The sequence below is a fragment of the Buteo buteo genome, chromosome 15, assembly GCF_964188355.1.
Source record: "Buteo buteo chromosome 15, bButBut1.hap1.1, whole genome shotgun sequence".
NCBI classification, from domain to species: domain Eukaryota; kingdom Metazoa; phylum Chordata; class Aves; order Accipitriformes; family Accipitridae; genus Buteo; species Buteo buteo.
Window position 1 is genome coordinate 1,524,122 of NC_134185.1, and position 26,339 is coordinate 1,550,460.

The window sequence follows — 26,339 nt, forward strand, 5'->3', positions numbered from 1 at the left end:
TGAGCATCACTTTTTCTAGCTTGTTTGCTTGGATTGTTGTTCAATTGCCAGAATTTGTTATTTCAACAATACTTCTACTATAAAATGGTGTTCTGAAGCAAACAAATTCTGAAGAGTGTACCACATTTTAGCCATTAGTAAAGAAGTTGCATATTTTAAATGCTTAATTAAAAAGAACAAGTCGAATACTAGTATATCCAATAATATTTATAAGTTTGTATTTTGCTATTTCCTCATAGATTATCATTACATAGTTTCCTGGGGGGCTACAGATGTTTTGTCTAAAATCTAAAACATCAGCTCTTAACACTGCCAGCTTAATGGAACACAGCTTTGATTTCTTTGTCAAATCTCTTCTCCATACTACTGTAATCTGAGGAATATAATGCCTAAAAAATAAAGTTTGATCAAATGGGAATCTGTTTCTGATGCTAAGAGCGAGACACACGTAGTTCAATTAATTCTGTCTTGAAATAGCTATCCTAACACAAATGTGGATTAGAGTAATTTACTATCTAAACATGAAGGGCAAGAAGCTGGGGATAAAATTTCAGTTTTCTGGTTTCGCTTTAAAGAAAACTAAGGTGGGAGAAATGCAGATTTAGTTCAGAAAAAAGTGGGTAGAGTTTTTACATGCAGCTTAAGCCAAATGCAACTCCTTTTACCAGAAAGGTCAACCTGGGTAAATGAATTCTTTGTCCATTAATACCTAGTGTTAGGAAAATTGGAGATGAAATTTTCTCTTTTGCTTACTTGACTTTCCTGTGAAAATATGATGTAACAAATGCATGTCCGACAGGATTTTGGTCATTCTGAGAAGCTCAATGGCATTATCTTTCACAGTCCTCCGAAACAACATGGAAGATTTTTTAAGTAAGAATGGCTTTGTTTTTCCCTAAGATCATGTGGAACCTGAAACAATGAACAATCCCTCTGCCAGAAAAAGGAAACAGTTTGGAAATAAATTTAAATGAATTCTTTTCTTCACCAAAGCCCAATTTGAAGTAAGCAATGGATATCCAAATGTGAATCTCTTTCATAAGGACCGAACTCCAGCTAAACTAGCTACCTAATCTCATTAAATGTACAGGATCCAAAAAATTCAAGTCCCCAAACTAGTCTTCCTAAATAATGGTGTGTGTAAGCATGAATCAGAGTAATAATACCAGCAGTTTCTGAAGTTGTGAAACATGTAAAGTATTGACAGATCTGTCCCAAACCCAGCCCTTTAAAAGGAAGCAGGTTATCTTCTTCATACAAATCAGTATTACCTAAGTGCACATGACGCAAATTCTGAAAAGGTCTGAGAATACACAACTCCCACCTGGAAATCTTCTTCCTTTGCAAATCAACTAAAATGTTTGCTTTATCTTTCTGCAAGAGTTGAATACAGTGGAACTTAAAACATTAATTCTGGACTTAATATGGATCTTGGTGAAGTTAACTAGGGTTTAGATTTGTAAAAAAACCCAACAAATGGATGTTCTAGATAATATGTTGGCCTCAGTCTCTTAGTCTATAAAACAGATCTATAAAAAGATCCTCGATATATGATCAATTCTGCTATTTCTGACTTGCTGGTTCCTTTCTTACCCAGAAACACCTACATCTAAAGCAGTGATAGGAAATCCATGAGCGACTCTAAAAATTTGGCCTGCAATGTTGTTAGCAGTTTTGGGAGGTGCTTCAGTGGTCCTTGGTTTGAAAATGGGCACTTAGCTATTCTCATGTAACAATTTTATCTCTAGTTCAAATAAAAAAACAAATCAGTTTTGCGAGCTATAAGCAAACTGCAGCTCTGTGCTAGAAATATGAGAAAAGCATTAATAAGGGCATAAAAGCCTATCCTTAGATGAACACCTTCAGCCAAAACCTGACATAACATGCATTTTTGGCTTAGGAGCAGAAGGAAGCACAAGAAGTATTTCTGACATATGTTCTGGGAAAGGTTCACCATGACTACCCTTTGAAATGGAAAATGAGATATAAAAAAACAGTTGGAAAGAACATTTTAGTGTCTCCAAAGTCTACAGTTTGACCTCCTTCTTTTTTTCAAAAAAAAAAAAAAAAAGTCATTTTCATAATGAGTTTTTCTACTGTTTATTTTAATTAATATTGAGAAGATATACTAAAAAGAGACCACAGAATTTGTTAAGTCATTTCCCCTGGTCTCCTCGGTATCTGCAACATATGGAATTCTATCACTTAACCAAGTCCAACTATAAAATTTCCTTTAATTTACAAGAAAGCTAACCTAGAACTCATTCTATAACTTAAAAAAAAAGGCACTCAAAACCTCATCAGATGAACTTTAGGAAACAGTTTAGATGGAGTTTTTCATTTGGTCATCAGTTCTTTAAGGCTTAAGAAGAATCGTGTGATGCCCCAGCATGCAGAAAACAGACAGTTTCTGAAATTTGATTTAAAATATGGCTTTTCCTATTTATAGCTGAAAAGGTACCGTCCAAATGAGACCTACATATCCAGGAAGGGATTTCTTACATTATCAGGGGATGGAAATTGAAAAATTACATTCCTTGTGTATTTTTGGTGATTATAGCATTCATGGTGGTTGAAATCTGAAGATAAGTGTCTCTCTATTGAAATTTATTGCTAATTGAGTTTGATTTTTCAGTCTTGGTTAATTGATCAACATTAATGAACCCATCTGCTGCACCAATACATGGGGAACAACAACAGTAAGAATAATCACTGTGAGAATAGTTTGAGACACTAGAAACATGATTGTTTGTGGGAGCAATTAACTTTGACATTGTACTCCACACTATGAAAGCTAAGCTTGTCTATGTTTACATATTCTCAAGTCTTTATACAATTTAAAACAAATGTATTAACTACTACTAGTGTAGTGGCTGACATAATTGTCAAATCATTGGTGAAGTAATTTCATGAGTTTATTTCCCACACACAGATGTGTCTTCTTAATTAAGACTAAGCTTGGTTTGCAACATCTGGCTCATATGATCAGAGGGCCACACAGAATATTAAGAGCTTCCTAAGTTAATCTTTCCATGCTTTGAATTCACAAAATTAGTCACAGAACTATATGACACTCAAACCCTAAATTTACTGAATAGTTGTCATTTTTTTCCTCTGAAATTAACCAGCCTCTGGAATTCTACATTAGTGTGGATTTAAAGTGCAATAAAAGAGCTAGTGAACTTGCAAAAGTGCTTCTAAAAGCAACAGAGCATTTACATAGGAAACAGAGTACTTTGTTTTTAAAAACTAATAAAATAATGATTATGTAAAAAATTAGTAATTTACATTTGTACTGAACCACTCATCTGATACAGCATATGTTTAAATACTCTTGAAACAGAATGGCTTTTGTCCTGTTGTTCTGGTTTTGGCTGGGATGGATTTAATTTTCTTCCCAGTAGCTGGTATGGGGCTGTGGTTTGGACTTGTGCTGAAAACAGTGCTGATAACCCAGGGACGTTGCTCCTCCACTTCCCACAGATCAAGGTGAGGCTAACCATTCGGTAAGTTCCTCAGATCCTCCTTCTTGCCCATCCTGCAGGTAGTCTTCTAGTCCTCAGGAATCCCTCCCTATCACCTTGATCTTTCAGAGATTATCAGGAATGACCTTGCTATGGCATCAGATAGCTCCCTCAGCACTCACGTGTGAATCCCATCAGGTCCAGTTGATTTATACGTGCCCAGTTGGTTTAAATGTTCCCTAATTGGATCCTCCTCCACCAAGTGTAAGTCTTTCTTGCTCCAGACTTTCTCCTACAGGTCTGAGAGGAATAGGATTCCTGAATGCAGGTTTTATCAGTAAAGACTGAGGCAAAGAAAGCACTGAGTACTTCAGTCTTTTCTGGATCCTTTGTGACCAGAACACCCGCCCTATTCAGCAGCAAGCCCACGTTTTCCCATCTTCCTTTTGCTGCTGATGTACTTGTAGAAGCGTTTGGTTTTGCCCTGCGTGTCCCCTGCCAGATTAATCTCCAGACAGACTTTGGCTTTCCTAACCCCATATCTGTGTATTTGGATATTTTCTCTATATTCCCCCCCCAGGTCACCTGGCCATGCTTCTACCTCTCGTATGCTTCCTTTTGATGTTTGAGTTTTATCAGAAGCATCTTGTTAATCCATGCAGGCTTCCTGCCACTTGATTTCCTGCTCATTGGAATGGATCATTCTTGGGCTTGGAGGAGGTAATCCCTGAAAATCAGTTGGCTGCTGTAGAAAATCATGAAGATCATGGTTCTATAGAGCTGCTTATCCCTGGTTTGCACATGCACAGTCTTCCATGACTCTTCTGGAGAGAAGAGCAGTGACCCATTTCAGAACAAAAGTGTTTCTGAAAAGGGCTGAGGCCAGCAGTTGGAAAGCAGAAAGGCAGGAAACAAATCCAATGGTCATGAATTATTCAGGACCCAAGCTTTAAATGAAACAGTATTCCATAATGGTAGATGACAGGCCAATCAGTAGAATGACAGAGATATAGAAAGGAACAACAGAGGAAAAGCAGACTCATTACTCCCAAGTACACACTCAGTTTCACCAGTCTGGTAGGCAAATTGTGTATGTTTTCATAAATGTGCCTTGCTTTCACTTGTGCTCTAGTCAAACAAGACCTAGAGATCAAAAACCTGTTTGGTGTTCTTTGTGTGCTCACATCGATCAAGAGAGGCAGAAAAGCACCTCAAAACTTTGATTCAAGGTCTTCTCAACCTAAGAAACACACCATGGTCCAGAGCTTTAAAAGAACTTTAGACTGTGTCCTGTTCAGCATTTGTCCTGCAGCTGAAGTACAATTTTTAAAATACACATGGCAGCTACTTCATAAATTCTATTAATTTTAAACAGAAATGTCGTTCCTAAATGCTGAGTGCCTTAGACAATGAGCAAGCTACTATGGCTTAAAAAGTTACTGTGCTCCAATTGAAGCATCATTCAACTGAACCATCATCCTCCGTGCTTTTAGCTCATGTCTCTTTTGGACCCCATTTCCTCTTTCAGCATGATGCACTTTAACTTGCAAAGGTTCTTTGACAATACTTCTTCACACATGCTGAAGGTGCTGACTTACTTGTTACTCTTTTCATAGCACGATGATGAAGGCCAATGCTGTGTACCCAGCAGCACACCATGAAAATGTGTGAGGGTACAAGGCCTAGTAAGATATAGAGTTGTTAAACAGAAGAATGAGATCTTATGCGTTACTGTCCAAACTATCTATACGAAGAGTCTGGTTTAGTCACTGAGCCTTGTAGTGGAACTGATCTAGTTGATCACAAAAGAATTCTGGCAGCAACCAAACGTGCATGCTGTGTGGGCAATGCAATTAAATTTTATACCTTTTTTCATGCAAGCAAGAAAGGTATAAAATCTCTCTGGTTAGGCATGAAGATGTCACATTTTCTATTTAATATTATCAGGACAAAAGATTGGTGATTACTTATTACACAGAAAATTATAGTAATTTCTCATTAAGGATGAACCTACCAGCCACGAAGTGTAAACAGATGATAAAACGATTAAAGAGGCAACTCTTACCTAGTGCAGGTTCCACCATTGTGACATGGATGATAATCACATATTGGAACATTGCAGTTCTCAACATTCCTCCCTCCAAGCGCCTCATCTGTGATGAACAACTCTTTGTTGTTAACTTGAAAATCCCTAATGCATCCTTTATAGCCACGTATGTGCCCAGCACATTGATGAACCTCTTCGTGAACAGGAACATTTCCAAGGAAGATTGATCCAAAGGTGATCTGCAGAAACAAGAGAATCATCAGAAAAGAATGTGATTTGTGATGTTACTGTAAGCAAGGAATGAATAATAATTAGAGATAAAGGAAATAGCCATTACTTGAAGCTGGCCAAAAACTATGACACTTGCCGAAGGGATTTTTTTTTTAAAATGTGGTTCTCTTTTTTAAAAAAAAATTAATCCATACAAAGAGAGTGGTTTAAAGTGTTTGCATATCTTCAAACGTGTAAGAAAACATACATCCTATGGAACACTAACTGGAAATTTCCAGCCTTAACCACAATGAACACGGTAAGGTTTTCTCATTGCTTCTCTCATTCTGGACTATGAGTTTTACATTCATGGTTGAGGGTTGGTGCACGAGCACAGGAGAAGCTGTAGATTTGAAGATAAAGCTTTTCTTTAGGATCTGGGACCTACAGGACCCCAAGATAAGGGGAATACAGAAAAAAGATTTTACTTCTTTTGGAGGAATGACAGAAAACAGACCGCTATACTGAAGCCCAGGGAAAAAGGGAAAGTTTTAGGTAGTAAATTCTAGAGCCACAAATGCCTGTAACATCCTTATAAAGGTGCCAAAGAAACACCCACAATTATTTTATACTGGGACTGACTGAACCATGTTAGTGCTCAGTATGGTATTTCCCGTGTTAGCTGACCTCGGAGTCAAACCTTTGACCATCACATACGAAGGATCTGTGACTCATTTAGCACTATGAATTCCATTCCTCCAGGTGATGCCTGACTTTCTGGCGTTCTGACAAGGAGTTTCCTTTGCTAAATGCCTGTCACTAAGAATTGAAAAAAATCATAATTTTTTCATAAGTGTATCACACTGCGATGCATTTATTTATACGATACCATCAATCCAGAAAGAGGGTGAAACCTAGCCAATTCAAGTCAAGTAGCAATAAACCAATGGAATAAAAAATATATCACAGCATGTGTAAAACATGTGAGGAGATAATTTATAGTGAAGGGGCCCTTCACTATCATATTCAGACATCAACTGTGAAGAACTAAGAACAAGAGGAAAACATCACATTGATTTATCTGGAATTCACACATCTGTATGATTCTGCTTTGCTGTTTCCTGCATTGCTTTTATCAGTCCTGGAGCTATGTTGCTGACAATTTCAAGTGAAATTTGGAGATACCATGAACATGAATACTGCCAGATATTCCTCTACTTACAGTGTCTTTCATTTAGAAAGGAAAGAAAAAAAACCCTACTTCCTTTAGAGCCTGGATAAAATTAAATCAGATTTTTCACGTGGAAGGAATTCAAAGACATTGGCTCAGCAATTGTCAAATTCATTTCATATCACTTGACTTTATCCCCTTTCAAACAAAGCTATAAACCAGCGTAGTTACAGACAAGATTTGTAAGTAGTGTTTGCAGACAGACATCTTCTCTCTGCTTGTGAACCTGTTACAAGAATTAAGCAAACCATTGGACTGGAATGTAAAGTGTCTATGATTAAGAGAAGTGTTTTTAAAACTCCTCTTGCAGTACAATCTTTTTATTATTGGGCTTATTTTACAGAAGCACTGACCTTGGGGGCAGATCCAGTGTACCACAGAACAACTTCAGTAGGCTCTTCTCAGTTTCTCGCATCAATGGATTTTATCATAATATGTTAGATGCTCAAACTCATGCCAGTACACCATAATACACATTTCTTTCTGTAAAGGTCCTGTTCTGAATTTAACTGGCTTAACCAGAATATATTTTAAGGAAGCACACAAGGAGAATTCCTGTAAGTCTTGTTAATAACAAAACAGGCTTAATAGAACATTACATTAACATTATGTTAACTTCTGTAATACTCGTGCTTAACTTTTCAAATACTAATTTGAAAATGTCCTTCTTCACTTGGAGCCTGAGTGGTAAAAAGGATTAGCTTGGCCAGTAACGGGAAGAAATTCATTAGTCCTCCTAGAGATAAGAAATTTTTTTTTCTTTCTTTCTTTGCTTGTGTACTTTGTAAAGAAAATAGGGGCTCTGGAAGATTAGGAGCAGATCTGTAAAGTGCAATAGTTAGTCATGAGGATACGACATTCATACTAGGTACCATGCAAGGGGTTATTCTGGATTAAGTGTAATTTGGTGCCATGAAATACTGATTAGTGGTTACAGCACATCAAGTGCACTTATAGAGAGCATCTTTTGTACTTTTCACCTTAAAACAATTCAGCTGGCATGCTCCAGGATTGCTCTGCAACATGAATGAAAGTGGGATGATCGGAAGATTCACTTCAAAACCCACTCGTGATACGAACTGAAACTTAACTGTGGACCACCACAAAAAGAAATAGAGAAGAGTTGTGGACTTTCTTAGGAACCAAAAAAATATCCTGATTAGGGGCAGAAAAATTCTGATGATCTTGGTGCATGACATCAAAGGCGGCTACCTGTAAGTTTTTCTATGAGTAAGGTATTGCTAGCTTCTCTAGGTAATTAGGTACTGATGGCTAAATTTTTTTCCCCAGATTCTCTATGCAGAAGCTGCCCATAGTGTTAGCTTTACATTCTGCCAGAGTTATGAACCTGAAAGTTAAAGGGAGAGACAAAGGAACCTTCTGCAGCAGAATGTCAGGTTGATAGTCTGGAAGCTATGAACAGACAGCTGACTGGGCTAATAGCAATATCTAATACAAGTTAATTCTTTATATCGGGCTGAACAAACAGCTAGATACTGACTCAGGGAAGAAACAGGGAAGAAATTCTATTCCTAACTGGCAGTGCATACTGGGAGATGCACATCATCATTAGCATCTCTACAGCTTCTAGTGAACAAACTTAAGAAGTGAGCTGTCAATCACAGTTCAAATTTTCAAGCCTAAAAACATTTAAAATACATAATGCAGAAATAATCTTCTGATGAGAGAATGCATGACAAAGAGAGGCGATAACATGGAGACAGTAACAAAAATTCGAGATCTGGAAAAGCTGGCCTATTGCCCATTTAGAATGAGTCTTCTGATACCAGTTTCAAAATGGAGACAGTCATTTTTACAATACTATTCAGAAGTGAAGTCCTAGCAACAATACAGACACCAGGTTAAGTCACTGATGATTCACAACCGCCCTCCACCGGACAGTGTGGCTTGCAAATAAAAAGTAACAAGAATTACTGCTTAACAGTATCTGAATTGTTTCTAATAAACACCATGGCCTAGTTAAATGATATTGCTAATACAGTATTTTCCCTCCTGCAGTACCAGTGTCCTTTCCACAGACTTGAGGCAGTTGAAATACAAGTTTCAGAGTCAGGTAAACTGAAGGAATTAATGGAAATACTGTGGATACTTGACGTGAAAAAACATATTAAAGACAAATTAAGTACAGATAATGAGGTCTGAGGAGGAATTACATTTCCTCCTTTAGAAAAAGTTAGAATGCCTGTTCTCCTTTGAGAAAAACTGAAGTGAGTACGCTGATGAATGTTCAAAGCAAATAGCTATTTTTTGATGTTTTGCAGACTCACCTGAGATGCTCGATATGAGAGAGAAAGTCTGTGCTGTACAGGAGGATTTCCATCTGCAGCCATTTCAATCATGCAGTAACCTTCAGGACCGCTCACAGGCAACACATAGCTGGAAGGAAACAGAAGACCTCATTACTGTTTATGCTGTTGACAGCGGAGTATTCCAACCTCACACAGCAAAGGCAAGGTGAAAAAGACGCTTCTGCCTCCAGAAAGGATGACAGTCTTTGGACACTGATAATTTCAGCTTCATGGCTACCTGGACTACCCAGGAGACAAAAGATGTAAGTTTCTTCTACTAATGTCCCTCTTCTCTTTACTTTCCTACTGTTCTGCACTCTAGTGTTTGAAATGTATATAGAGACAAAGAAGAAAGAGATCTTTACATGCGTAGGTGGGTATTGATAAATTGTAAGTGCTAACTGTGGCTGACATACGGTCTCCCTAGTCCAGAGGATTGTTGGACAAGTAACATCAATGTTGAATGATGCTGAACTCCCTAGGTGGGAATTTCCTTTTCCTGCCCTACAGGGGAAACAGAAATGGAATAAGAAATGAAAGGCTGCATACCTCTGAGCAGCAAGATTACACTGTGATATAGTTATTGCTACTTGGGAAGCATGCTGTTAATGTAAACTCTGGTACTGAGCTTCAGAGATAAAGAAGAATATAAGGTTAAGGGGATTTGTAAAGTAAATATCAGTGAACATTCAATAAAATACTGAGAATTCTTCGGGTTCTTTCTAGGATGAGATTTGATGAAATGTTATTAACATTACCAGCAATAAAAATTCAATCCAACAAGGTGATATTCAAATATACTGGCTTTGTATTTAGAAAGGACATTTACATAAACATTATTGCAACAATGGCAGAATAGGAGAACAGTAGTTGATAGACTCTTTAAAAGTGAGTTCTGCTATTTCTGCAGAAGTGCTTCCCAATTCCACTTTGCCTTAGTTTCAATTTTCACATGCTTTAAAAGAGAATGTGATGGGCCTTCTTTTGGGAAGCATGTTAACGTTTACTGACTGCATGCACTCTGCACATGAAACTCTGCTCAGTCAAATCCATAAAATTAGGTTTCCAGAGTAAGGCCTTGAAGAAGAACAATGTTACATTTTTGTGTAATATTTCACTGTCCTTTTATTATTGCTGTTGTCATTTTATTAGTGTTATCATTATAATTATTAGTTTCTTCTTTTCTGTTCTATTAAACCGTTCTTATCTCAACCCATAGGTTTTGCTTCTTTTCCTCATTTTCTCCCCCATCCAACTGGGTTGGGGGGAGTAAGTGAGCAGCTGCGTGGTGCTGAGATGCCGGCTGGGGTTAAACCATGACATTCACAAATGTTACACAACAAATTTTACACAACGAGATTCTATGACAAAAATTATACATTTATATGGACTGCCAATTTTTCTATTTTTTTAGCTGAACAAATGCTAAGGACAATGACAGGAATCTCGTAAACCATTTTGTGTTGGGATAGATGTCCCTACCATGCTCTCAAATGCCTACCTTTTCATATACCACCACCTGGTTGTGTGCAGCTGCCATGGTATGATTTATCGCATGTTATACCTTGAGCTTTGCTTTTCTACTCTTGTATCTACAGTCTTACTACTTTATCCTCCTGTCTGTAGATTCAGCATGAAATTTAGAGTCTCAGTTCTCACCTCTGAAGTTACTGGGAACATTGTATTGACATGAATGGATACAGCATTAGGCCCCTGATGAATATTTATAACATTCAGTGCAGTGCAGTGATTCTGAGTGAGCAGCAAAAAACCAGTGCATCTACTAACACAAGTCTCATAGGCAGTGTATCTGTATCAGCAGGTGATGCACTCATATTAATAAATCCTACTTTTCCAATGGTTATGTTGCTTCTGATTCCAGAGCTAATTCAGTCAATACTAACTCATTGACTTCACTGTGCTCTGCTGCATGGGGTTGAAATGTGCTAAATTATTTCACCTTTGTAAATATGCAACACTTTTCTTATTTTTGAACCAGGAACAACGTTTTAAAATTTTTTTTAAAAGACTGAGCTATTTGAATGGCATCTTCTATTATCACCTTTTGAAATGGGATCTAGACCCTTAGACTATTCAAATGAGTTTGAAGAATGTTCATTTTTGTTTCTTATTTTAGATTTTAAAAAAATCATATTGTTTTTAAGTATATTTTAAGGTAAGTTCCTTCTCATGTAGTCTAAAGTTAGCATAACTTTTTGATTTTTAATGTAGGGAGCCAGAAGCAATGTCTGCTGTTCTGAAGATCAGCAAATTTTCACAATTTCATTATAAAAAGTGAATTGAGTAAACAGAAGTTCCTCCTTCATGAGTAATGGCTATATTGACAGATAGTTTTGTGATATCCTTTTTAGATACTTGGAATAAGGACAATTTTGGAGAAAGTACTTCCATCTACTGTGATTTCGAACCAATTCTTGATATGTAAACTATACTTTGAATTCTATTTATTATTCCTACTCATAACTCAGCTGCTGGGAATTGTCCAGGTATATCACAGTGTATAAAGATAACTTTCTCAGGTAAAAGAAAATGAGCTTGTTTAGGATTCTCTTAGGGAAAACCAACTCATAACCTCTCCTTGATGCTTTCTACTCCAAGTGGATATTGTAGTAGAGACCTCACATACTCATGGCAAAGCCTACCCTCTGCCCCTGCTTTGTCCCTGGTTTTCAGGAAGGTTTCTGAAGTCTGCATGTGCTGCAGTTTCTAAATCAATTCAAGGTTTTATTCCCTTATATCACATATTATAATAGTCTGGCCCACAAAGAACAAAAGTTTAAGTGATGTGGCAAAGTTAATAAAGAAGAATGTTCATCTAATTGAAAAGAAAAGAACATTATGGTCTATGGCAGTTTGATCATCTTCAAGCAATTAGTCATCCAAGCCAAATTCAGCATTGTAAACCTTCATTGCAAATGTCTGGTATTCACACATTCTCACTGTTCTATATACATAATTTATCTTGTTTTAATTCTTTACTAGGGAAAAAAAAGGTGGAAAATTAAAACCAGGTGCAATTAAAATAAGCCTTAAAGATTACTTGATCCTGACATGCTCTTTAGTGCGGTATCTTTATGAAGACAAGCCCAAGTATCCTGAAGTCATATAGATAATAACACAGTCATCCCTATGCAGGCATACCCAGTGATCCATTCCACATTTAAAGAAATGTGTCAGAAAAAAGAAAAAATAAATTCCAAAGAAGCCCCCCGCCAGTATCTATAAACAGCAGCTATTATATGGTGGTTTTGATCATTAGGACTCAACTACACAAAGGACATGAAGCTTTTTTTTTTTTTTTTAAGATGCAGCAATGAAATCTCAAAGAAAAGAATGGATCTGCTTGATGTCAGGCAGTAGATTAGTGCCTGAGTTGTGAGAAAAAAACACAGGCTATAGGCAGCAACCTACTGCCCTGTATTCTGGAGCACACATTAAGAATGCTACCACTACTTTCTTCACCATTTGCTCCTTCCTCTGCAAGGATTTCCAAGCAAGTAATACTTGAAATTTCTCTCTGTCTGATGTCATAGAAAGGAGAAACTGTCATTTGAAATGTGAACAAAATGAATATTTTTCATGCTTACATTACCACAAAATTAGGACTGTTTGAATTTGCTAGATTACTCAAATATGCTTAGAATAGCTTTTAGAAACAGACAGAGCATGGAAAATTACAGCCAAAAAGACAGTTTTCTGAGAAAATTATGAAAATAATGAAAAATAGCAATTAAAACAGAAATGCTGTCTCTATCTTTACTATACCATTTAAAACCACAAAGTGCTACAATATGGACATATGCAAGACATCATTATGCTAGTTTTTAAAAACAATGACAGAAAAAAGATTGCGCTTGAAATATTCTGCAGCAGGAACTACCTGAACTGAAATACCACTTCATGTAGCTCTATAACTTGATAGTATTTTTCTTATCATTTAAGATTAAATCTATCTTAATCTTGCAACTGGATAAATGCATTTGTATTATTTCACGCATCTCACAGAAGATTGAAATCCATTATCCGCATTAGAAAAGATAAAATGGAACTGATGATTTATTCTCTTGACATTTTTTCTTTATTTTTCTAATTAACCTCATATTATGAGATACTGACCTCACATTGCAAACACCTGAGATGAAAGTGGCTAATCACTGACATCTTTAAATTTTGAAGTATTTTTAGTTCAGTTGTGCTTTTTCACTCGTTTAGATGCTGAAGGCATTTCAGTCCATCTGCCTCACATCTCAGTGGCATATTTCAGTTGCATTCAAAGCCAGCGTATTTTTCGCTCCAGAGACAGTGACAGGAGAGAATGCAATATGATTCCTATTGCAGGATTATTTTGTCAGGCACCAAAACTGTGATTCATGCACATCACACTGATAATGATACAAAAAGGATTCACAGAGCAGCAGAGAACGGGGCGTGTGGGGAGAAGTTACAGGACACGGGTGTTTGGCAGGACATATGGGAACGTTATGCACAATGACCCAGATAGGTCTGGAGCCATGTGGAGCCTAACCTGTTCCTGTAGGTGTTCAGGTACAGGCCTGATGTCGTCAAGTATTTGTTTCCACAAATTTGAAATAAGAAGAGGTTCAGCCTTCTTTTCTGTGCTTGGCTTAGAATGACATGCTTTTTTCATAGCTGCTGTGGATTTTATACAAGCTCGTTAAGAACAACAATTAACAAAGGATTTACTACAAGGGCTGTTACTTTACAGGAGACTCATGGACCTCAACAGATGCAAAACAGAAGTTATATACAGTGATTAATGCCATTACTAGTTACATCTTGATTAATTATGTGCATAAACACTGAATTTCTAACAAAGTGCAATGTTTACCTAACATTCATACCTATGACACAATTCTGGATATTAAGTATTGGATTAATTTAGCCCTGGAAATGATACTGAAAGAAATCCTCTCAAACTAGCTAAGATTGAGGCACTTCTAAATCAAACATTACCTGGTATAAAGTTGCTCAAGCAAATGTTTTAGCTTAAATTACTACAGCCACCTCTCCACGTGGAAATACAACCATAGTTTTTTTTCTCTCAAGCTAGTCACCAGGTGGCACTAAAGGAGCATAGCAGAAAGTATGAACGCAAAATTCATACTAATGTCTCTTCTAATCATCGGAAAGACTGACTTAAGCCCTAATTGATAGCATGATTGCTTCAGCTTCCAGTTCATATCAAGGGAAACAGAGTAAAGTATCTTAAACTGATTATATATTTGACAATATGGATGAGAACAGGTCCGGAGACTGGAACTTCTGGAAGACTTTTAACTGCATTCATGCATTATAATTACCTAATGTAATCATGTAAAAATGGTGCATTCATGGTTGTGTAAACATACTTAAGAAAATTTCCTTGAGAGCAATTATGTTTTCTATATAGTGCTAAAGGTGCAGCCATATTTCTAACAGATTAAGGAGAGGCATAACAAATTAAAATGTCAGATCATCAGGCATTAAAAAAACCCCAAGCATTATAAAGAGAACCAGCCTCTGTTCTTATCCAAGCTAAATTATCATGGTAAGATTTTCTTCTGAACAAAGATCTCACTCTGCTAGCAGACCAGGGTTTCTGGTCTTCTGACAAATGATTACAAAGTAGTTATACTACTGGCCATTTTCTAATGTCACAGTTGGAGGATTAAATTTAGAACCATTTGCTATTTTTCTCCCTACAAGTGGACAAACACTAGCCCAACTTAAACCAGCTCATCATAGGAAAAAATCCCACAAAAATGCTCTTTACTGAAAAAGTGTTGATATTAAAGACACAATATAAAATGACTCCTGCAAAACACTGAAACAGCAGCTTCATTTACACCCTTGATTAACCAGAGCAGTTGTCAAGGGAACATCTAACTAGCTGTCAAGCAATACAGGAGATTTTTTCAAGAACAGTGATTTTACTTTTGACTGAGCACATTCAATTCACAAGTGTGAAAATCTGTACTGCGTCTTAAAGTTTTAATAATCTCTTGCTACTTCTTTCCAAAATTCTTGCACTGACTACTTTTGTTTCCTTAAAAAAATGTATTTTAAAAATTTCATTATTAAAAACATACCTTCTCTTCCTCAAATTAACTTCAACATACTGCTTCCATGGAAATGTTCAAACGTCTCTATACCCTCTTCTATTTCAACAAGGTTGAATTTTGGTACTTCTTTAGCACGTTCAATTACAACACTAAGAAGTGACAATTATAAAAATGAATGCTTCACTTTATGTCTGACATTTTATTTGAAATCAATGAAACATCTGTCATAACCTCCAGCCATTCAACACCAAATTTTAGGTTTTCTAGACCGAACTGTAAAAGCATACCAGTAGGGGAGAGAGGGAGAGAAAAAGAGAGACAAGGGAAGGGGATGGACAAAAGCATGGAAGGTGAAAAATCCCAAATTACTTTGACCCCTAATAGTGTTTTGCAGTAATCCCTTGATGTCCTTTTCTTCAAGAAAAAAAAAAAAAGAGGTATGTGAACTTTTGGAATGCATTAGGGGATGATATAATCCCAGCTGACCCTGAACTCCAGCTGGATGCACATAAATCTGTGGGGCCTGATGGGATTCATCCCAGGGTACTGAAACAGCTGGCGATGTCATCGCGGGACCTCTCTTCGCTATTCTTCAGCGGTCTTGGGAGTCTGGAGAGGTCCCAGTTGACTGGAAGCTGGCAAATGATGTCGTAGTTTTCAAGAAGGATAAGAAGGAAGACCCTGGTAATTACAGGCCTGTCAGTCTCACTTCAGTGCCTGGTGAAATGATGGAGAAGGAGTTTTTGAAAAACCCTTGAGAGACAAGGGTCTTTTATGACAAGGTCACCCATTTAGTTGACCAAGGGAAGCCAGTAGGTGCAGTGCTTTTGTATTTTAGCAAAGCTTTTGATACTGTCTCTCACACTAACCTTCTGGACAAAATGTCCAGCACACAGCTAGACAAGTCCTTAATACAGTGGGTGAGCAACTGGCCGATGGGTCGGGCTCAAAGAGTTATAGCAAATGGGGTTACACCAGGCTGGTGGCCAGTCACCAGTGAGGTTCCCCAGGGCTCAATTTTAGGGCCAGTTCTCTTCAAGGTTTTTGCAAATTATCTGGACGCAGGAATCAAATGTACATTAAGTAAGTTGCCAACGATACTGAACTAGGAGCAGCTGTGGACTCCGTCGAGGATAGAGAGGTCTTACAGCAAGGTCTGGACAGACTGGAGAGCTGCGCAATCACCAACCATATGAAATTTAACAAGAGCAAGTGCCAGATTCTCCACCTGGGATGGGGCAGTCCTGGTTACACGTACAAACTGGGGGATGACATGCTGGAGAAGCAGCTCCGCAGAAAGAGATCTGGGGGTCTGGGTCGATGGCAAGTTGAAGCTGAGCCGACAGTGTGCCCCGGCAGCCAGAAGGGCCGACCGTGTCCTGGGGTGCATCCAGCACAGCATCGCTGGCTGGTCGAGGGAGGGGACTGTCCCACGCTACGCTGCACTGGTGCGGCCCCACCTCGAGTACTGTGTGCAGTTTGGGGTGACTCGATATAAGAGGGAGATCAAACTATTAGAGTGTGTCCAGAGGACAGCAAAAAAGGTGGTGAAAGGTCTCAAGGGCAAGACTCACAAGGAGCGGCTGAGCTCACTGGGCTTGTCCAGCCTGGAGAAGAGAAGGCTGAGGGGTGACCTCGTCGCAGTCTGCACCTTCCTCGAGGGGGGCAGCGGAGGGGGAGGTGCTGGTCTCCTCTCTCTGGGGACTGCTGGTAGGACATGAGGAAATGAAGCCACATCAGGGGAAGTTCAGATTGGACGTTAGGAAAAGGTTCTTCACTGAGCGGGTGGTCAGTCACTAGAACGGGCTCCCCACAGAAGCGGTCATGGCACCAAGGCTGTCGGAGTTCAAGGAGTGTCTGGACGATGCTCATAGTCATATGGTTTAGTTTTAGGTAGTCCTGCGAGTCCTGGACTCGATGATCCTTATGTGTCCCTTCCAACTTGAGATATGCTATGATTCTGGGTTTCTAGGATTAGTTGTCAGAGGTCTGGGTTTGGAGAAGAAAAGAAACCCTAGCTACTAAAGGCTCTTCTGATGGGGCAGAAAATCCAACAGTTTTGCTGACGGATTATTTTCAGCATTTCTTAATTGGGCCTTATAGTGTCTGGTATTTGTGTAAGATTCAAGAGCTGTTCCTCACTATGTGAAGAAAAACAGTTAACAGTCTTTGGCAGTGTTACACTGAACATCGCATTCCCCGTTATTGCTGACACCTTCCTTGTATCCACACATTAAAGGCTGATCCTCCTAACGATGCCAAAACCCAGATTCTGCTAGTTGTACTTAAATGCCTCCCTTATTCCTTATTCCAGTTTTACTAGAGTATGTAGGAAAAGGAGGACTTGGAAAAACACACAAAGGTGAACAAATTCGAGAGAGTGAGCCCTTAAAGACAGGCAATTAGCACACATAAGAGCGGACAAAGTCTGAGACTGAAAGAGTTAACGTCTCAAACATTGTGGCGGGGCAAATTCTGCCTAACGGTGAACCACAGGTGAGGAGCCGGTTAGCGACAGGGCACGGCGGGTGCGCCGGAGCAGGCGTGGTGCTGCGTTCTGAGATGCCGAGCGGGGCAGCTCGCCGTGTGCGGCCGAGGCCGTGCAGGGTGTATGTGATGGAGGGGCTCACGGCCACCCGGGGACCCTCGCGACCACCCCCCGATGGCGCCTGCGCACAAGATCGAGGGGTCCGTAAGTCCTCGCGGGCGGCGAGCACGGGCCGTGACACAGAGTAATGCACATGAATGTTACTGGGGGTCTAGCCTGCCTTATGAATACAGGCAGTTGCTCTGATATATTTGTATCCAATAACAAGGGTAGTATAGCTAGGATACAAATGATATTGCTTGTCTATCTCTATGCCTTATACAGCTTGGTGAGTTCGTATGGCATAGTGGGTCCTGCAGTACCACACTGACTCTTCTTCATTCAAAAGCACATTAGAGGTCCTGTTACTGGCTACTGGAGAAAAGGAAGAATATTTCAAACTGAACTGGGGTTTTCTCCTACTATCACACATAGCACTTTGTCTTCAGCTCAGTCTGTTCCTAAGTGCTCCATATTGCATTGTTGCAAAATACTACTTACTGTTTTCAATGAAAAGAGTTGCAAAAAGGACTGCCATAAAAAACCCCTGAAACCTGAGTTTTTAGAGCATCAACCCAGTTACATTATACCTTGACTTTGAAAGTCTTCCAAACACTCCATTTTCTCTTTCTTCATTGTGGTCGCAACCAAGGAAACATAAAAAGGAACTATCTAGCTGTTGCTTGAAGACAGATACACAGTTTTATGGAAATACCACTCCCAGGCATCACTTTCAACATCAATTTCCTTTTAAATTAAGTGTTTCTTATTTGCATTTGATTATAGATTTATTGACAGGGTTGTTTATCCACAGAACACACTTGATTTTCTGCCAGACTTTTGGATTTATCTGTGAGAAATAACAAACATTTCAGTCAACACTTCAAAATGTATGAGGAAGTTGAACTGAACTGTGCATATTATATTTACCCTAGAACTCCTATGTAATACAGAGAGTGATTTGCACAATAATACCGTAATTTTTGTACTAAATGCCCCCTTTCCCCTATTTTTCCACATAGGCCTTTAAAAAAAATCTTCAAATTTGCATGTCTGAATGAGAAAAGAAACAAGAATCAGACAAATCTTATACCTCTTCCGCAGGTGATTTTTCATATGCCAGGAGGTCATCATTTTCTTAACAGAAATCTGACCATATTAATAGAACTAGTGTTACCTTGCCATTTCAAATCTTTCTTACAGACATTTTATACACTTTCCTATAAAGATGTTACTGAGTTTGACATTAAAAAGGTACTATTCGCCTTTTGTTTCTTAGTAGACTCTCAACAAGCATAATTTGCTGTACATTTGGAGAATGCCATTTGTCAAAATTCTGACTTTGAAACTGCCATGACAGTACTTGCTGGGCCTTCCAACAAGAGGCCAAATTCTAAGAAAGTGTAATGCATGCCAACGGACTCGCATTAACACAGGAAAGAAATAGACGGCCAGCTCTTCCTCAGTTCTAATTAATCCAGGAAGAATAATAGCATCTGTACATGGCTCTCATATTAAAATTGCTAAGCCTTCTCCAGTCATACATATATCCAGCTATAAGAAATGAAGTATCCATAAAAGAACAACACTTCTTGGCTTTCCAATACTAACATGGTGTGAGAATATATTTTAAATACTATCAAAGTGAATCTGCTAAATTTTAAACCTGTTTACTACATGTGTGCTTCCACAGTACCCAGTTTTAGTATAAAAACATTAGTCAGTCTGACATTGACTTTTTGCCATTATTTTGTTGGACAGAACCTTTTTTTTTTCATGTTGAAAGGTATTAAAAAGTTTACTTATTCTACTCTTCCATTCCCATGACATTTTCTTTGATTTAGAGATTAATTAATATAATAAAGATTCACCAGAAACTGGCTTGATGCAACTTATCAGCTTTCTTCCAGTTAGCTTTTAAGGGGGTGTTTTGCTAGGCTTGTTGTCATGTCCCTTCACATAATCTAGTAATAATTAATCTCATTAACATAATGAACACAGTGCCTAATATGGCATAATAATTATAAGCAAAACATACTTCACAGTGGATTTTGAAAGCTACTAGGACTTGGAAACAGTTATACAGCTGATAACAGTTCCACAGGAAAGATCCTTAAGAGTAGATGAGAAGCTGAAAATAAGTCAACAGTGTCATCCCGTTACAGAAATGGTAAGCACAATAATGGGATGTGTAGGCAGGTATAGAGACAGCGGACATGTAAAGCATTTTTCTGCTTTATTCCAAGGTAAGGACAACGAATGATGTCATATTTCTTTATGACCCACTTTATTAATCAGCAGGAGTTTTGCTCAATCCATTTTCACTAATCTCTGCTCTTCTGTTCCCTTATTATCATGAGCATATTTGATATCTGCATTCCCTCATTTCTATTGTTGCTGCTACATAAGGCATGCTAATAGCCTTCAAATGGTGCATCGCATTGAACAATATGCGAGCCATGAGAATCAAGACTGGGAAAGTGCTTCAAGAACCACTGGAGATCTGGAAAAGTGACCTGCAAGGTAAGTTTAAATCCAGGTTTCATCAAATCCAAGATAGATCCTTTAGTTGTTGGCATTCTTGCAGTGGATAGCTGATGTTGATAATACCATACATCACTTAGGCAAAATCAAAAGAGCTGAAGAAGACAAGCCAAATCAGATGCACAATATAATCTCCCAGCACATAAAAGGCTGCTACAAACGAGAAATAAGTAATCGTTCCTTTGTCTCCACGTCAGATATTGTAAAAAAATCTCTCTAATAGTACGGATACTGAGGTAGATTGCATGGGTTTGTACAGGCTCCCTCACTGAGGTTTTTAAGGACAGGTTAGACAAAACATCTGTCAGAAATGGTATAGTGGTATGACAAACACGGCATAAGTGTGCCCTACTAAGGCAGTGGGGTAGACTAGGTGATCACCTAAGACGTCTATCGGCCCTGCGATTCTATAATTCTAACGTTTCTGTCACAAGATTCACATACAATTCAGTGAAGGAATGTTAACACTGAAAATTTGAACCAGATTTGGTAAAAAGTGATCTTGAAATTAATATGACATTTCCAGTCTTCAGATAATTGAGCCCATTACAAAGTAAAGAAAGAGTGAACAGGTTTCAGACAAACAGCAAGAGTATAATAGAAGTGACTGCAATGATCAGTGTCTCTGAATTCATGTAGGACTAGGTTCTATTATATACAAATCTAATGTTACTTACTTAAGAAAAAATGTCTTTGTAGAGAGTGCTGAATAAAAGGGAAGACAGGAGAATGCTTTTGTTCACCTTCAAACTGTATTTTTTCTCTTTTGCTGCTGAGATGCACTAGTAGAATTGGAAGGCAAAAGGAGAACAAATACACTTTATCTTGCCTAATATTGTCTACCTTGAACAGAAGATGCAATTTCTTTACTTAATGTTGACATACAGTTTTTCACACATTATATAGAATCTAAAAAAATCCCACTTCTGTATAAGCACATTACTAGCTGAAAATGGTGATATCTACTTTAGGTGAAACAGACACTGTTTATGCTAGGTTCTACTTAGCTTGCTTTATGCCTCACTTACTCCAGCTCTGCCAGTCCAACAGTCAAGTATATGATCCTTTAGTAGATTGGCTAATGGGACTCTTTCTATTGCACGTATCACCAAGCATACTACAGGCACATGCACCCAAGGATCATTTACTTCAATAGAATGCTTTTCCTCAACATATGCATTTTATGAATCATGAATTTAAAGATATCTGTTCTCAGACTGCATCCTTAAAGGAAAGTGTAAATTCTGCTCTTAATCATATCTTTGCAATTCCACTGACTTCACAGGGACTGCACTGGTGTAAACACAATACATCAGTGCACTGTGACAACCGACTGATAGACTGTGATATCTCTATTTCACACAAGCAAAAATGGGAATAACACAAAGATACTGGAAGAATTAGCATTATCACTTACGCAGAGTTTTGAAGCTACAACAAAAATTAACAGTTATCATCATCACTGCAATAGTTATTGTTATCATTATTCATGATCATGCCAGTATTGGAAGAACAGACTGTTACAAAATTGATCCTAACAGTAGGCACCAACTCCTACAAAAACCTTATGTTCTAATCTGAGTTTCAGGACAACATGTTCTTACTTAGAAGAATGAAGAATATGCATTTGTGCTTGTGCTTATGGACTGACTATTCTCTGTTGGATCATAACAGGCTTCTTTGTGTATTTTTGTGGGCTTTTTTCTGTTAGAGGAATTCATGGAGCCACTCGTTTTTACTGCTGATAAAAAACTGTGTTTTTAAACCCAGTAAACCACCTTCAAGACTGAATACTGTTGCCTTCTCCTGTTTCTGACAGCATTGCCTCAGGTTCATGTACCAACTGGGTATTTGCTGCACCTGAACAAGGTTGTTCTAATTTTCATTATGGCTACCTTTAACTTTTCTTTGAGCCTACATTATACCAAAGAGAAAGACTTCTACTCTTCTACTCTTTGAAGCTCCAGAGATGAACGTTCCTCAGGGAAAGTGCTTGCAGTCTTCTGCACAGCTAGTTCTTACCCTCTAATCTGGCTTCTCTAATTCACTGATTTTTAATATAGATGTAATTGCATTCAAGGAATTTTATTAAAAATTATATAATGACAGAAAGGGAAGTTTGCTTCCTCCTTCAGTTAAAAGCCTCCAATTAAATCCTATGCAACACCTAATAAGAAGTGTGGAAGATATACGGAAAAAATCAGGGAAATTCAGCCATAATCGTCACTGAAAGAATATTCTGATGTGAAAAGAGTGAAACTCTTTCTATGAAGTCTTTACATATTAGGTGTTGACCTGGTCTTCCCTTAAATGCAGATAAAACCATTTCAGCAAATAAAATGGCAAACAAGCTCCCTAACACTGATGTATTATCTCAAAAGTCATATAATTTCCTCTAGGAGAACTAAATTAGGTGATTTTGTTAATTCAGAAAGTCAGACTAGTAATCAAATGCAACAATGCAATGTTATATTGATGAAGGGTGAGTTGGGAGACTTCTGGTGAGCAATGAATAAACTGAAGACTAAATTTGATTGCATGGAGCAACACTAACTTTACAAGAAGAATACTCTACAAAAGTAGAAGAGTTTACCAACTCAGAGACCTTTTATTCTCAAGAGAAACTTGACTATCTGTCCACTATCAGCCATATCATTCTCTTTAAGTACAAAATCGCTTGTAGTTAGTGATTTTGAACACAGTGAAAAACAGTGTTGGATCATGTTTCCATTTAAAAAACATTAATATCAGCAGAAGTAGAGTATAACTCTATATAAGAAACATTCAGTATTATCTCCCAGTGAGCAAATTAACATTGTTGCAAGCCTGACAAAATATGAAACAGAGCACTTGGTAAAACCTCAAATTTCAAAAACTATTTGGATACTGTCTACATTGTTGCATTGCAGACTGTGATATCATGTCTTAAAACTCTTTGTTAAAGCATGTAACTACCTACCAGCTAGCTGAATCTCATGCATATGAAAGTATTGGTGAAAATAAAAATCAGAAATCATTGTATGTATGTATAAAACAATGGTCTAATGTGAAATGGCTATGAGATACTAAGTTTGAAGAAAATACATGCATACATACATTTCTGACAACAACCAGACATGTTGTTTACCTACAACCTTGTTTACCTACAACACGGTTATAATAACAATTTGCCTACAGTGGTAAGAACTTCTCTGTGTATACATAAATTGTGCTTGTTAGAATGGTTAAAACAGAACAACAAAAAGAATGAAGGAAAAGAATAACATATCCAAAATATCCTATTTTGAGAAGGGAAAATTCCACTCAAGACAATAATGAGAAAGGTAAATTCAAACAAAATGTTGAGGTTCAATTGTCCTAACACTTCACCGATAAAATGCCTCAAAAAAGTGTTGGAAATGTGCTCACAAAGAGACATGGGGAATGTCCTACCAATTACGTCTCCCCTCCCCTGAGGAGAGCTCTCTCTCCCAGCAGCGTAGCGACTCTTCTGGAGTTAGCAGGAGCTCAGTATTGCACTGGAGCATAGGAATGAATGATTATGTTGAGCCATCTTCAGATATAGCCTTCCATTTAGTGCCTCACATAAATCTGATCCTATGAATGAAAATTAGGAAGCCACCTGACACATGAATAAAGCTGTACCAGTGCAACGTTGTACAGATAACAACGCTATACTGCAATGATCTCCAGTTGAGAAACTTCTATTTTCTTACCTATTACAGACAGAAGAAATACAATAATGAGTAATGTATATTGCTTCTACTAGGCAGCACTAATTAATTTTCCTTTGCATACTCTGACGGTCTAAAATGAACTGCTACCTCCCCTCTACATGGGAAAACTAAGAGAAAAATAGATTAAGCAATGTGGTTAATGAGAAACTGACTCTTTACCTTGAACACCAAGAGAAGGAACAATTTATATACTTATACTGGAAATTCTGGGGAGACTCTGAAGAACAAAATCCTTCTATTGCCAACTAGTGTAAACCCTGAGGTTGAGGCTGGCACCTTTGCTAATACTCATGACCAAGAGACATCCTGCTGGTATTTCAGTTTCACGCATTTAAGTATCAATTTTAAAAAAACCCAAACAAACTATAGGTATTTTGGTGTCAGAGTCTTTAAGGCTCACGTCTTCTAATTCTTTGTAACCTTAAGTGCTTGGACCTTGGAGATACTCTCACATTGCCTTAATTGAGACTTAGGCAAACTTTATGTGCCTGCTTCTCATAGTGATATTCAGACAGTCTATCCTTGGGCTTTGCTGATGACATTCAAGTAATTTGCTTTTTCATATTCTCAGAAGCATCCTAGTCAGAAAAAAGAAATAGGCAGACACCTAATCTCTCCTGTAATTCAGGAACAACTGCTGAAGGACCTATATCCTCTACTCAACTCATCTATAAGGGACTAAGAATGCCTAATTCAGTTGAATTACATTAAGATCAACTGAAAATACAATGAAGAGAATGCGAGTCAGGGCATAGGGAGCCCAGGACAGCCTCTCAAAATAGGATATTGAGTCCTCCACTGTACTGCTTAATTCAGCAAATTATTATTTTAGTCTCATTGAAGGTGCAAATACATGTTATTGCTGAAGACTAGTTTTCTATGTATGACAAGAATTATTACTAACATTTTATTTGTGCTAAGCATTACTTCTTATGCTGTCATAAACAAAGGGCCAAGCAGACCTGCAGAGTATACTGCAGAAGGGTAATACACCATTTGTAGCCCAGATGAAACTGGGAAAGAATAATTGATCTTTTGTAGTAAGCCGTAACACTTTAAGAGAGTCTTCTCTGTGCCTCCAAGCCTCACCAACATTTTGTCTCTCATTTTCATGATAAACAATAAACGAGAGGTAGCAGTGCTGCTAAAAGTGCTGGGCGTATTACAAATCTACTTTCACAAAGCATGAGAACTGCTATCTCAAAGAAATTAAGATTCTCATACTATTTTCATATATACTTTGTACTTGAAGCTGTCTAAACCACAGCATCCAACATGAACAGCTAAGAACATTTTGCTAAGCTACAACCAACTGTTTTTTAAAAAAAAAAAAAGAAAAAAGAGACTGCTTTATGGTGATACTTTTATACACATTTTAGCTACAATCTTCTTTAGAGCTACTCAAACATAGATGAAAGTACAGGATCATAATGCTTATTCCCTATTTGAATATAAAAAGGTAAAATATAGATTATAATGTCATTTGGATGTGCTTCAACAGTGACTACTAAAATAGCCAGATGTACATTTTATAATGTATTACAAATGTCTCATCTATTTTTTCAATCACTTTGATCAGTGATGTATATTTGAGCTTAAGTATATTATTTGGAAAATAAATACTGCACAAGATTCATGAATATTAACTAAAAAAAAAGAAAAATAAGTAAACATAATACATTTAGCTAGTATGAGTAAATGAGTGTTCATAGGCCACCCTTTATTAAGTTTTCTGTTTTTAAACAAGATAGATTACTTTCATCAGATCTTAGAAATAGAAAGTATGAGGTGTTCATGGAAAAGGGCAACCTTGTATGATGTGAAATGTGCTACATTTCTTCATGGTCAGACAAAATCTTATGTAGGACAGTAGCCTTTAAACAAGATTATATTTTATGAATGTAAGTCATTACGGAAATTATGGAAGTGTAAACAAACACCATAATGACTGTTGCTGTGTATGTACAATCTCGTTTTCCTTACAGATGAGATGCTTTATTTCTTCATTTTGATGTCCACTTTTTCACTTAAACATTATGAATGCAAATACACACATATTGAATTTGGAAATATTAGAAAATATCTCACTACAAGAAAAAAACCTGAGATTAACTATTTCATTTCAAA

General features: G+C 37.6%; 1 protein-coding gene across 1 annotated transcript in view; it reads right to left on the reverse strand.

The window, feature by feature from the left end:
- Positions 1–26,339, reverse strand: part of EYS (eyes shut homolog) — an 810,501-nt gene that overhangs the window by 98,041 nt on the left and 686,121 nt on the right. The window contains exons 40-41 of the mRNA XM_075046421.1: positions 9,241–9,349; positions 5,530–5,750 (exon numbers count right to left, since the gene is read on the reverse strand). Of these exons, the coding sequence (XP_074902522.1) occupies positions 5,530–5,750; positions 9,241–9,349 (330 nt within the window). The remainder of the gene's footprint in view (positions 1–5,529; positions 5,751–9,240; positions 9,350–26,339) is intronic.